Here is a 14005-nt window from a genome sequence, read left to right as displayed (position 1 = left end):
GTGCGGTGTAGTTCCTACAAACCGTGGGTAAAACTGCTGACATACGCTAGGTAATATCGGACTATCTGAAACTTGATACATTTTGCACGTCGGTTTATAATAGATAGGTTTGTGCAATTAAGTATCTACATGCATTACTAATTGTTAATTATTATCTTGTAAGGAAAATCATAAGTTATAATGTTACTCATAATGAGCTATATCCCGTATTCTCTTACCTTACTATATCATACGTTAACTGCTTTGTCCTTAAGGTAAATGTGATACTATTGTTTTCTGATTCCATCTATGATCCTTCATTGATACCGATGAGCATATATTAATCATGTATACTTGTAAATAATGGAATTGTAGTAGGCACCTAAAGCTAGTTAATATTGTATGAATCAAGTTAATGAAAAAGGCCTAATCTTCGAAAGAAATTGTTACTTACCTACCAGGTTTTTCAAAAAACCTTATCCTTGCTACTAGGGGATGATGTGCTTATTCGGATTTATTGTGATTGTTTTGTTTTTTCAGGAGATTATTCCGATTTTCGCCCATGGAAATAAACTCTTCATCTCCCTGACTGTGAATCCACATAATTTGACCTCAAGACACCGGCTTTTAGACATTTAATTGTATTTTTAGGAGTTTTGAAGCCTCATCGTGCGTCAAATGATGACCTCAAGATTCAAAACAATATAAGAACGCCAAAATATTTCTATTAAATTCACTGACTACTAATCTTAACACTACGTCGTATTCTATGTACCTACATTTTGCAAGAACACAATCTTATCTCACGGATATCGGCGATAATATAAATTCACGGATTTTACTCGACACCTCTACGTATTGCTTCAACGTCCACTTGACACAAGTGCCTAATATTAACTTACCTTATTGAAAATTCAGCAAACACTAGAAGTTTTTAATAGACCTCAACAAGTTTGGCAAACTTGGAAGTACAGTACTCATCATCCTCCGAGCCTTTTCGGCTTCCAGTCTAAGCGGATTCAGCTGAGTGCTTTACAAGAAGCGACTGCCTATCTGACCTTAAAGTACAGTACTATCAACCAATTTTACTGTATGACCATTCTTAAACAAGTTTTCGCAGCGACAATCAAATATCGAAACTTAGCGTGCATTGTAAAGGAAGTAGTCTATTTTGTTTTGGCAGTTGCAAACAATTATTCGACAAGGATCACCTACATACATTTTAGGTTGATGGGGCCTACATACATCCAAAATAATATCATGTTCAGTTCCTTCGAACTTCTTGTAGACTTGTAGACTATAGTTAAACGTCTACCCTCATCTTAAAAGAATTTAATTTGATTTAGCCGGGGATATGACCAATCTTCGCCATGTCTTCTTTTTATATTCTTTAACTCTTTATGTAGAAGATCTTTTGTAGGAGGGGATGGCGAAAAACTTCTCATTCCAACAGTCATAATATTACTACCGCTTTCTCAAATAATCAAGTTGTTGTAAAATCGTGCGCGACCGCACGTAACTCTCGAATGATAATATCCTAAGTTACCGTGAGATATTCAATGATGATTAAACAAATGTATTTCAAAATATATGATTGCTTTACATCATACTCTAATGAATTGTTTACAAACTATTACCTAGACTAGCTATGTTTGCCTTTTTCAACTATTTAACAAAATATTTTCTAGCTGTTATAAAAATCATGACAAATCGTGAGAAAAGTCGGGAGCTTCAGGAACGATTGTCACGAATTTCGCGATAAAAAGTCGAATTTCCATTTTTCTGCAAAACAGAAGTTATGGGGGACTATAGCACCAGGATCGCAAACAATAAACCATTACATAAATGGTCCTAATTAATGCTATTTAAGATAGATCAAAACAAACAGATGACATGTCTCCTCGAGGGGAAGTCAAGGTTACTTTAAGTGTTCTCTTAAAAAACTTTGCTCAATATACCAAATCGTTTACACCACGTTTATATGAGAACCATAACTCGAAATCTTTTCGTTTAATTTGGCCCAATATTGTGCAATACAAGCCAAACTGAATGCTCCTTGCACTTCCATGTGCCTTTGTTACGTATGTCCTTTTATAAACTAAATTCTATTCTATTAGGTACATGTTAGAATATCTCCCACATTTCCGCAATATTACATTCGCGTATGTGAAGTAATTCAATGCTGACAGAATGATAACATTAATTACACTTGAACCCCCGGCCTTTGACCGATATATCGTCATCAGCCAAGTGTCTGTCCACCTACACTTCGCCAATAACATTATTTATGATCATTTGCTAAGAATTCTTCACATACCAATGATTTTACTCTTAAGTATCCATCGCAATACTTTCAATCGGTTAAGTTATTAGATAACCAGTTGTGGTTGGCAGCGCGACTGCGGCCCCGTGTTGTCGGCCATTACCGTTAGAATGCATACTATTACCATTTCACGGACATGCACTCTCCCAAACTAAGTGATGCAACGCGTAATCATGTATTTAATTAGGCAGCAGTGCGGCGCACCGTGAGCATTATCACTGGTGGCCGACAGCCCCCGGGGTACGGCGTCACAGCTACCAGATGACGCCACGGAGGTAGAAATAGGGTCAGTGCTGTGTCGTTGCTCCGAGAGTCTGAGACTGCACGCGGCGGCGAGGCGGGGGTCGGGGCCCCCCTCTCGCCCCGCCCCGCTCCCTCCCCTCGGCCCGGCGCCCTCAACCGACGGTGCTCCCCACCGACCAGCATTCCGCACTCGACGCGAGGGCGAAGCGCACGCCCTGCTTTTTTAACGATCGCGTACGACGCGCCGCGCGCTCGCGGCTAGACGACCGCCATGTTTGACGTTTTCGGCTCCGTGAAGGGGCTTCTCAAGCTCGACTCAGTGTGCATCGACAACAATGTGTTCCGGCTTCATTACAAGGCCACCGTGATCATCCTGATCGCGTTTTCGCTGCTCGTCACGTCGCGGCAGTACATCGGTGACCCTATCGACTGCATTGTCGACGAGATCCCGCTCGCCGTAATGGACACATACTGTTGGATATACTCAACTTTCACAATCCCCAACCGGCTGGTGGGCCGCGTCGGCAAGGATGTGGTGCAGGCCGGAGTCGCCTCGCACGTTGACGGCCAGGATGAGGTCAAATACCACAAGTACTACCAGTGGGTGTGTTTTGTGTTGTTCTTCCAAGCCATTTTGTTTTATGTGCCGCGATACTTGTGGAAAACATGGGAAGGCGGCCGCATCAAGATGTTAGTGCTCGATCTCAACTGCCCTGTCGTGGGAGATGAATGCAAAGATAGTCGCAAGAAGTTGCTCGTCGACTACTTCCACACAAACCTGCATACGCAAAACTTTTACGCATTCCGTTTCTTCATCTGTGAAGTGTTGAACTTCATCAACGTGGTCGGCCAGATCTTCTTCATGGACTTCTTCTTGGACGGAGAGTTCTCCACGTACGGCAGTGACGTGGTCAGCTTCACCGAGATGGAGCCGGAAGAGCGTGTGGACCCGATGGCTAGAGTGTTTCCTAAAGTGACCAAGTGTACCTTCCACAAATACGGTCCCTCGGGAACCGTGCAGAAGTTCGACGGCCTGTGCGTGCTGCCCCTGAACATTGTCAACGAGAAGATCTACGTGTTCTTGTGGTTCTGGTTCATGATCCTGTCTATCTTGAGTGGAATTTCCTTGATCTACCGCATGGCCGTGGTGGCAGGCCCCCGTGTGCGCCTGTACCTGCTGCGCGCCCGCAGCCGCCTGGCGCCGCAAGCGCAGGTGGAGACCGTGGCGCGCGAGCTGCAGATCGGCGACTGGTTCGTGCTCTACCAGCTCGGCAAGAACATCGACCCTCTGATCTACAAGGAGCTGATGGGCGAGCTGGCTGAGAAGTTCGAGGGGAAGGACAGTGTGTAGTCTGTCGGGGCGTGTGAAGCGGCTAGTGGACTTTGGGTCGTCCGTGTGACGTGTTAATAGTGATCGAAGGCCCGGTCCGCGAGGCGGGCCGGCGGCGGCTACCTGGCCGGACCGCTGCGCCCGCGCCGCGGACCGGGCGGGGCGCGCCGCGCACAAAGAGCGCCGGGAGCGGCTGTACGCCAACATTCCATTACCCACGGCCGGCGCGGGGAACGACCTCCGCGTCGCCGCATCGTTGTATTCCAGAACCGCTTTCAAACTAACGCTACCGAAATTGAAATAGGTGATATGACTCTTCCAAACGCAACACTTTGACTGAGTCGCGCCGCACAGGGCGCGCGTGCATTTAGCGTAATGTTATTGGGGCATGTTTATACTAGTAGGTAGTCGTAGATGTAGTTAGATCTCGTGCCTTCGTTTTGTATTTTGTATTATTTGTGTGCGAGTGTATCATGTTGAAGGAACGTCTCATTGTGATATGTAATTATTATTAATCTAAATTAAGTGACTAGCGTGTACGAAATAGAACGTGTGGACGGCTACACGATACGATATTGTATAAAGCAATAATAAAGCTAAACTGTAATAAAACGTAACTGAACTATTAATTATAAGATAATGGCTAAGTATACAAAATGAAAGTTGACAATATTATACATATATCTACGTAAGTAATTCGTACTGATTTGTATTAAACTTTTTTACATTGATAAAATCGATAAATACCTGCGATCATGGTTGATATTTTCTGAATATATTTACTGCCACATTAATTTTGTATTATTTCGATAAGAACTCCTCATTACAAATGATGATTCAACTAATCTTGATAACAATAACAAACTGCTTTGTTCATCTGCCTCGAAAAGGCACACATCGACACAAAGACGACAAAGGCAACCAGTAACGCCATCTCTTAGGACTCTTTTAAACTACAAAAAGTTGATAGCAGATGGCGTTGTTATCAGATTGCAGTTAAAAATCTTTTTTTTTTCTTTTGCATTCTTTGATAATATACTTTAGATAATTAATTATGATTCCATAAATGACATAATTATTCTTATACAACATTTTCTTTCATATACATACATACAACATGAAGCTCGGCTGTTTGCTTGTTTCTGTATTTAGTTTATGATAACTACCCACGATGCGTTGAGTCAAGTAAGGATTTCTTGTGAAAATAAGCCATTAGCTGTTACGAATTCCTTAATTATTGAATCACACATATAACAATCACAATATCATTACACACCTATAAAATAAAATGACTAATACTTTAAAATCTTATCCACCGTTACACATTCATTATTGCAAAGGGCCGTCATTTCGGTAATTAATTCAAATTAAACAAATGATTATTAAGCAATTATAGAATCATGTCCCTGTTACGTAAATAGTGCGTCATAATAGGGACAAATTCATTCATAGATACCAAAAAAGCATTAATTTGTATCTAGTAACGTACCTACGTTTCGGTTTCCAATAATCTGTGTGTTGATTTAATAGGGAGGGATAGAATTTTGACGTAAGGTTCTTACAAGTAATGGTTTTTGATTAATCCGTGACGCATTATGACGTGATAGATAGAACTACGTAATCTAACAAACACATAGTAAAATAAACAGCTGTTTTTACGTTCCTAATTATGCAAGCACTCATGCATAAATTGTACAATGCTAAATAAAACTATACCTAGCTGGGTAGATAGGTACATCCTATTATTGTGTGGATAAATATAGGCAACAAGTTGTTGTATTATGTGGTTGATTTACTATCAAGTTTATTTCTAGTAGTTGTAGTTTATGTCACCATTAAACTCTTTGAATGACAGACGACCTTATTATGGTAGGTCACCGTTGCCTTCTAAAACAAAGTACATTAATTAACAAACAAAGCGTATTTCATTGACAAATATTGTTTTATTTTCAAGCCTGTTTAAAAATAACAACCTTTGTCCTGAAAAGACACGTGTTATTTTTAATTTCATAAATCACAAATCATCAATGACCTGTGTAATTACAGAGAGACTATTCATATATATAAATAACCTTTTAAATGTTCCATTCAATAGATTTTCATGATTTTGAATACATAAAAAGCTAAGACTAAAACCATAAAGAGTAGACGTGTGAAATATTTCACTCGAGCATCGTAAAGTCGTGATATTTGTCTGTGCGCGGCGCGTTCCGGGAAGTATTCGTTTACCTGGCCAGAACAAACGATGGGGCCTTCTTTGTTCAAACCTCTTGCCTTTCTTACTTGTATTTCTATTTAAGCTCATAGATTACGGAATAGAATTTGCAGGAAGACCGCAGGATATAACAATGCGTGCCGGCTTAAATCTTCCATTGTTTTTGGTCGTCATGTCTGCCCGCGGCTTCGTGCGCGTTTTATGCGCATATAAAATCCACTTAAGGACTTGGATTATTAATATCCTTTCTTTTGTGAGAGACTTTCTGATATTTCTTTTGACAAATAAAATTTGTGTTTTTTTCAAAGAGTGTCTTGCAGTCCAGCATCATCATTGAGGTTAAGGAGGTCATTATCACAATTCGTCATCATCATCATCAGTCTTTTTACTGTCTCACTGCTATACAAAGGCCTCCTCTCACACACAATGAGGATTTACTTAAAAAGTTACATCAGCTGTCTTCAAAAGTGATAGGTATACCCGATAAGTAATAAACCTAAAAAAATAACACACAGAAACTTTTGTAACAGGACAAAACTAAGATTTATTTCAGCCAGGTAGGTCAGTTTATAAACAAATCTTCATACAACTTCTGTGAATACGATTTGCATAACTATTAAATTACAGTTAACTTTATGAAATAAACAATGGCGCATTTAAATACCATTTGAGCAAAATTACTCATCGTTCTACTCCTTATTTTGCAAAAGTCATATTTGAGTAAATTAGCAGCAAACTAGTTTCCCGTGGTTTTAACGACGTCATTAGAGAACTGTGTATTTGACGCAGAACAATTATAAATGGTTAATATAAAGTAACTAAAATCCAACTTATATTTATTGTTTAATTGTTGTTCCCCTTTTAAAGTTAAACGGCTAAACCACGGATAACAAAATGATAATGACAAATACAGATGAAAACATTTTTAATTTATTTATTTAATTCGGGGTTTTAGATGAAAACATACGAAACGCTTTCCAACAATGCTCTTTTCTTGACAAAATTCCATCCATTTCATATCCTTTTTGTATAAGATAACTAAAAAAATAACCCGATAACAAGGTTAACTTTCGCATTTACAGCCAGGAACTTAACATAAGTCTTATGTGTACGTTACCTGCGCATACGCACGCATATACATTGGTAGTGCAAAGAGGTTCGATAAACCGTTACTTGGCCGTATCTAGGAGGTCTAGGCGTCAATCACTCCTTATTCTAGGATGAAAAACCAGGCTTGCTTTTCCATAAAGGCAGTAACTATTTATAATATATAATATGTGATAAGGGTTCTTGATACATGTAAGGTATTTTTGTATATCAACATAAGGAGACCATATGCCGAAACAAATTAATAAGTACATAGCTTAAAAAACACACCTACATTTAAGTACCAGTTCATATACTTCCAGCCCCATCATCAGATCAGGGGCCCGATTCTCCTAATTTTACTTAAGTGACATACGATTCACATTCGACTTCAATCACGACTAGATTACGATTGAAGCGTATGTGGCATTCCGTAATTTTTTCTTTGAAATAAACGTTTTTATCCTTTTCTGCCTTTCAATAATGAATCATTTTGTCTGCAAAAGATTTACGCTTGCAATATGATTGCAAACTACCGTATCTATAGACCAAAATCACCAAAACAGCAGACCAATCGCAAACCAATCGAATGTCGTTGGAATACGATTGGTCTTATATTGGTAGCAGAATGCCCGATATAGGTAGTTAAAACTGCTATATTCAATTTTGACATGATTAACTTAGGAGAATCGGGCCCCAGAACTATTTACAGCTGCCAATTTTCATTAGGCTACGATCCTTGGAAGATGATTAAATGCATTTACTTAGATTCCATTACAAAGTTACATACAGGACGACCTAATAAAAGCGTGTTAGAAGTACCTAAATCCTAGGTTAATCACTACAAAACAAACTGCTTACTTACTTACAATTTTTTGTACCATCAAATGACTATAGTTTCGTTCAACGCTCGCTATGGTCTTACGTATTTATTAATTAAACAAATGACCTTCGTATCACATTGTTGCTTCCTGTACCAATTGTATGTTTGTCTGTCGACGCTAGATAAGCCAGCTGAAACTGCCTAAACATGTAAATGCATTTTAAATGGTTAAGTAATGTGAGATTGTGTTTGTTTTGTTATTTTGGTGTTACAAAGTCTTCCGGAACGTCTGCTTATGTGTCTATTTAACTTAAAAATCATGGAGTTTTCATCTAAGCATTGTAATTTTAATCGATGAAGAGTATATTTGTTTGTTTTAACGCAACTAAACTTAGAAACTATTGGACCAAGTGACAGGCCCGCCGTAAGCGGGCGTGCAGCGCGTGCACCGCACGCGGGCGGCACGTCCTAGGGGGCGGCAAATCGAGCGACCTATCACGTAATATTAAAAAAATACAATATCTTTTTACCAATTATTTGATTTCAATATTTCCGAACACAGAGCAATAGCGCTAAGAATATAACTTACACTGCCGGTTTCAGTTACATCTGTTGATCATTTTCAAAATTAAAAATTATTAAAAAAGATTTAAGATCAACCATTAGCGTAGCGTGGGGGGAGAGAGCAGGGGGCCAAATGCCCTGGGCGGCACTAATTAGGGGGCGGCAAAATTAACCCATACGGCACAATTAAACTATAATTACCTAATAAAAATATTTTTACTAAAAATTGATGAGTATTAGCAATAAAATTTCAGAAAAAGCCGCCCTCGCTTTGGTCGTTCCCTATCAATTTTGACGGGTTCATCCTTTGCATCCCCAAAAAAATTCGCGCTCGCTGCGCTCGCGCCTCCATTTCGATTTTAGGGTAGGGCGCGGTTGGGCTACGGCCCAGGGCGCCGGATATAAGGGGCGCCGCGGGCTCAGGGGCGCCGAAGCGAATTTGTGTTTAATTCCGCGTTAAATTTGAGAAATTCTCGAAGAAACACTACTTTTACTCGCTTCAATTTTTTATCACATATAGCTACTTTTAATGTCCCAATACTCAAAAAAATTCGCGCTCCCTTCGCTCGCGGCTTCTTCACTTCACAGTCGCTTTTTATTATATATGTTTAGGACTTTTAGTGATCCAAAACTCAAACATTTTCGGGCTTCCTTCACTTTACAGTTGTTTTTATTTTTCAAGATTTTTTTAGTCTACCCTTACAAAAAGGGAGCGTCGTTTTTAAGTTCTTTTATTAATAAGAAAGTAACTTCTAGTTTCCATATGAACTTATTTACGGTACTACTTTAAGTCCCAAAAATTTTAATACATAGGCGCCATCATCAACAAAGAGTTATGTACGTTTGGGCAAAATTTTAAGTAATTTTTGTTTTGAGTTCTAAAATATAACAAAAATTTCGCGCTCGCTTCGCTCGCGCAATCAGAAGACATGTTCCAGTGTTTTTGCATTCATCAACCAGCAATAACTTACATATGTACGATTGGGCTACATTTTACGTAATTTTTGCTTCGACTTGTTAACTATAAAAAAAATATTCGCGCTCGCTTCGCTCGCGCAATCGGTAACTCATGCGTCTCTGTTTTTCGTATGGGTTTGAATTGCAGTTGTAGGGCGCCGTAGAAATCTCGCCTAGGGCGCTGGTAGAGTAAAAACCGGCACTGATCGCAATTTATCTTTGTTTAATTGTTGAGGCATTCAATTCTGAAAAATCATTTTTCGCTCACGTCCGTTATAGCTTTTTGTTCACTTTGGCTTTTTATGATTATGTTTACTTCATGAAAACTCTAAGGAAAAAATCGCGCTCGCTTCGCTCGCGGCTTCATGTACATACATTTGCACTTCATTTCTGTGCATATCTTACTTTTTGACTTTGCTTTATTAATTTACAGTGGTTTTTATTTGTTTTGTGTCCTTAGACTAAAAAAATTTCGCGCTCGCTTCGCTCGCGCTTCCTTACATATGAAATATGTCTCATGCGTTGACTTGTTCAACGGGAACCCCACCAAAAACCATTAATAACATATTTTACTGAAATTAAACATTGCTACGGATATTTAAGTTCGTTAGTTTAAGTTACCCATAATCTGTTCTAAGCACTTTGATGTACATTATGTTGGTACCTACCCATTAATCACAATCTTTCAATACATAGGGGCCACTTGGGTAATGATTGCACATATTTTTTTCTGTTGGAAAAGTAAGATGGATATGAATGGGCGGGGGGGTCCGGACCCCCTGGACCCCCCCCCCCTTATATATTTTTTGACAAAACCCAGTATAATATGTAGTCGTAGGGCGGCATAATCGGTTTTGCACGCGGGCGAACAAACAGCTAGCGGCGGGCCTGCCAAGTGAGAGGACTTGTTTCCACGGGTTGCAGGTGAAACCGTCGGCTTCAACAGATAAACAGTGATTCATTAAATAACGAGGAAAGTTATGCTGGATATACCTTTTATAGGTTTAAGTATCTCCTTTATAATTTGCAACTACAAAAATGCACCTACCAAGTCACATAAGATAGTGGTGCACAAAGGTTGGCGATATCAGTGCAATGCGTTCTGCATCGGTTGCTACGTGACGATTGCATAAACAACCTGCTGACGCTGACCCGCTTGCTAAACGACGGCTGAGTTGACATAACATGCCGATTCTAGATTCTACCTACGTTAGGATGAAAGTGTGGAAAAATCTACATGTTGTATAGGTATAATCACTTGAGAAGCTGTTTATAAATTCAAAGACTTTTATGAAACGGTAAATAATTGGTAATGGTAAAGTTGGGTTCAGAGAAAGCAACGATTATTGTAGCATAAAAATATTGTCTACCATGAGGGCATGATTCCTACTCCATTGTAATGACGATCCAGTGACTAAAGTCAAGTAAAATAGCATTTAGCAATTGTAAATTCTAATTAGAGTATATCAGAAGTGCCATTTCTGATTGACTAAATCCCAGTTAGGAAGCGATTCAGGACTTTTGGTCCTATAAGTATAAGGAATGGAAAAGAATTAGCCCTCACTATCAGAAGTATCTTCATGTACAGTCCACAGCACATCTATAAATACAAATCATTACGCCTTGATGTCAGTCAGCTGTAGAAACTAATTAAAAGATATTTGACGCCAGTTAACGAGCCGCCGAGACGCTGACACAAGCGATGTTGACATAACATCGCAGGATATACGTGTCGTAAACCAAACGTATGCTATTCATCCTCTTTATTACCATTTGATGCAGGTTTTATGGCACAAGTACCTACCTACCTTATGCTTATCCTTCTTATTTCGTTATAGCTTTCGCCAGTGGTTTCACATCCCGGGGAAACTATGCCTCTCTTGATAAATGGGCTATCAAATACTAAATGATTTTTTCAAATTGGCCATAGTTTCGGAGATTAACGCGTTCCAGCAAACATTTCTTCAGCTTGATAATACCAGTATAGATTAATTATTTAAGAAGACATCGCCGTAATGAGTAGACTTTCGAATATTGGTGTAGATCAGTGTTTCCCAAAGTGGGCGATAACGCCCCCTTGTGGGCGCTGCAGGTCTCAAGGGGGGCGGTAAGAGACCCAGAAAGAAAATGGGGGCGTTGTGTAGAGGCCTGGGGGGTGATTTGTAATTTTATTTAGCTAGGAGGCCTCTTAGGCAACGACTTGTGAACATCAACTAATATGAATTACAAGATTGCGCTCGCTGCACTCGCGCCTTTCACTTAAGAGTGACTATTTTCTAATTTCTTTAGGTATCATTGCGTCCCAAAAATCAAAAAAATTTGCGCTCGCTACGCTCGCGGATTTTTCTCTTTGCAGTGTTTTTTTTCCATACTTGTTAAGGTACTTTTGTACCCCAAAACTAAACAATTTGCGCGTTTTTTTTAACTCGTTTTGGTACTTTACTGTTCCAAAACTCAAAAATTTCGCGCTCGCTGCGCTCGCGAATGATTTCTACACGATTTTTAATACCTACTTTAATTAACAATTTTAGTCCGTGATTATATTTTGTCGTTTTTTGGGGGGTGCTCAATAGGTAGTCCGCCCCGGGTGCCACCCGATGCTACGCCGCCACTGTAAGAGTTATCCTACCTGCGCTCAGGTTTCAAGTTGCGGATTATAGTAAAAGTTTCGTTTAGAATACCCCGTTAATAAACTTATATAGGTCACAATAATTAATTAATTGAATTTGAAGTTATAGTGGTTTTTTAAATAGGTGAAAAAATGGGGGCGCTAAAAGAATATTTATTCTCAAAGTGGGCAGTAGACAAAATAAGTTTGGGAACCACTGGTGTAGATACATGAGCTTCAATGATTCGTCATGGTCTCCAGTCCTTGGTCTGATGAATTTTGACCTACAGTCGAAGGATGTGGTTTGATTAAAACATAAGGCATGATTGTCAAACAAGACAGCACTAGAGACTATTCAATCAAAATATGAATTCTTGACTTATCTACTAAAGAATTGCAAGAGAGATTATTTATATCATAACCGAAGATGCAATTATGAATTACCCGCTACAAAGGTTATCTACTTAATAGTTAATTTATCAATAATGTAGGTATGACAGATAAATGCACTTCAAAAAAATATAATGAGGTAATACACAAACATGCCTCAAGCACTTTTCCTTATTCAGTCCAAGTGATAAGTGTCACGAATGTATTTTTTCTAATTTTAATAATACTTTCTACTTATATTTTTGGGTTAGTATCGAAGGAACCCGATCTCCGAGGTTCCCGTCCCGAATCGGCCCAAATAATTTTATATTGACAAACATAATCAAAGTTAATTTCGGGTCCCTCCTGGGCGGGAATACCCGACTTCGGGTTCCTACGGTACTAACCCATATTTTTTGGGAAATTCTACAATAACACAGAAAAGAGGTGTGTCGGATCAAACCTCTTTACGAGGAGTTGGAGTCACTCAACTTTGTTCTATTCGTCTAGCACCAACTTATCAATAAATAAATAAATAAATCATTATAATAAGCTACGTTTCATAAATTGTCTACTACTGAGTCACTGAGATCAATTATCTAATTGATCTTTGTTTGAACTCCAAGACCTAAAGAAGCTGGGTAGTAAAGCCTCGTAGTATAGGCATATGAGACAGGGACTGTCTAAAGTGAGACATGGTACATGTTGTCCCTTTATCGTCCGTCTTCATCTCTTGGACCGCGTGGACTTGCTCAGGACCTCAAATTAAATTACGAGGACCTCTATTTAAAACTAGACCGTCCAATTGTCAATATTTAAACGATTTGCCCTAGATAAGATCCACGTGACACGCAGTAGGCAGCCCGCATCGCAGTCGCATGCGAGTGGATCATGACACTCTGATGATAATCGATTGCGAATTGACGTCCCTCATGATAAAGTCTGACCTTCACGTACCTAATCGCAGCTGTAGTGTTTTTTATCATTGTCATATCAATAGAATTTCGTTCAATTAAACCTTGGCGGTTTTGTTTAAACAATAAAGTAGTTTATCAGACGGCGATTGTGATCATGGCGGCACGGCAGGAAGGTATTTCTATTTCAGTTAAACGAAGTTGTTCAATTTTGCTTATTATTCTTGATACTGGAATCGGGATAATACGAATTTAGAGATTGTAACTTGAAAAGAGGTTACATCCAAATAATTTTTCTTCTAAATTAATACTGAAGTTAGTTCTCCTGGAGTTTATTTGAGATATTTGAGAAACATTAAATCATTGAATAAGTTACGTTACATCTTATCAAGTTCAAAAGCTTACAAAAAACTAATTTTAATATTATCATTTTGCTATATTTCGCCTGGCAGCACCTTACCAAAAAAACGCATCATTTTAGTCTATGGCAGAATCAGGTGTACCAACCAACAGGACTGTGAGAATTCATGAATTCATTCATTCACAGAATAATTTTCATTCAATCGATCAAAGTCAATTTTATTTCAATTATTT

At 39.0% G+C, this 14005-nt stretch overlaps 1 protein-coding gene across 1 annotated transcript; it reads left to right on the top strand.

Moving 5' to 3' along the window:
- Window positions 1–2700: 2700 nt before the first annotated feature.
- On the top strand, window positions 2701–4669 carry LOC110374681 (innexin inx2). Its single transcript, XM_049842818.2, has one exon. The coding sequence runs from the start codon at window positions 2817–2819 to the stop codon at window positions 3894–3896; it is 1080 nt and encodes a 359-aa protein (XP_049698775.1). The 5' UTR covers window positions 2701–2816; the 3' UTR covers window positions 3897–4669.
- The last annotated feature ends 9336 nt before the right edge of the window (window positions 4670–14005 follow it).

The sequence above is a fragment of the Helicoverpa armigera genome, chromosome 5 (genome assembly GCF_030705265.1).
Source record: "Helicoverpa armigera isolate CAAS_96S chromosome 5, ASM3070526v1, whole genome shotgun sequence".
Lineage (NCBI taxonomy): Eukaryota > Metazoa > Arthropoda > Insecta > Lepidoptera > Noctuidae > Helicoverpa > Helicoverpa armigera.
The sequence above is the reverse complement of the archived record's forward strand: the minus strand, read 5'-3'. Positions and strand labels throughout refer to the sequence as shown.

What these genes read in the sequence shown, in the direction of transcription:
- LOC110374681 (XM_049842818.2), top strand. Translation starts at nt 2,817, where the DNA reads ATGTTTGACGTTTTCGGCTCCGTGAAGGGGCTTCTCAAGCTCGACTCA.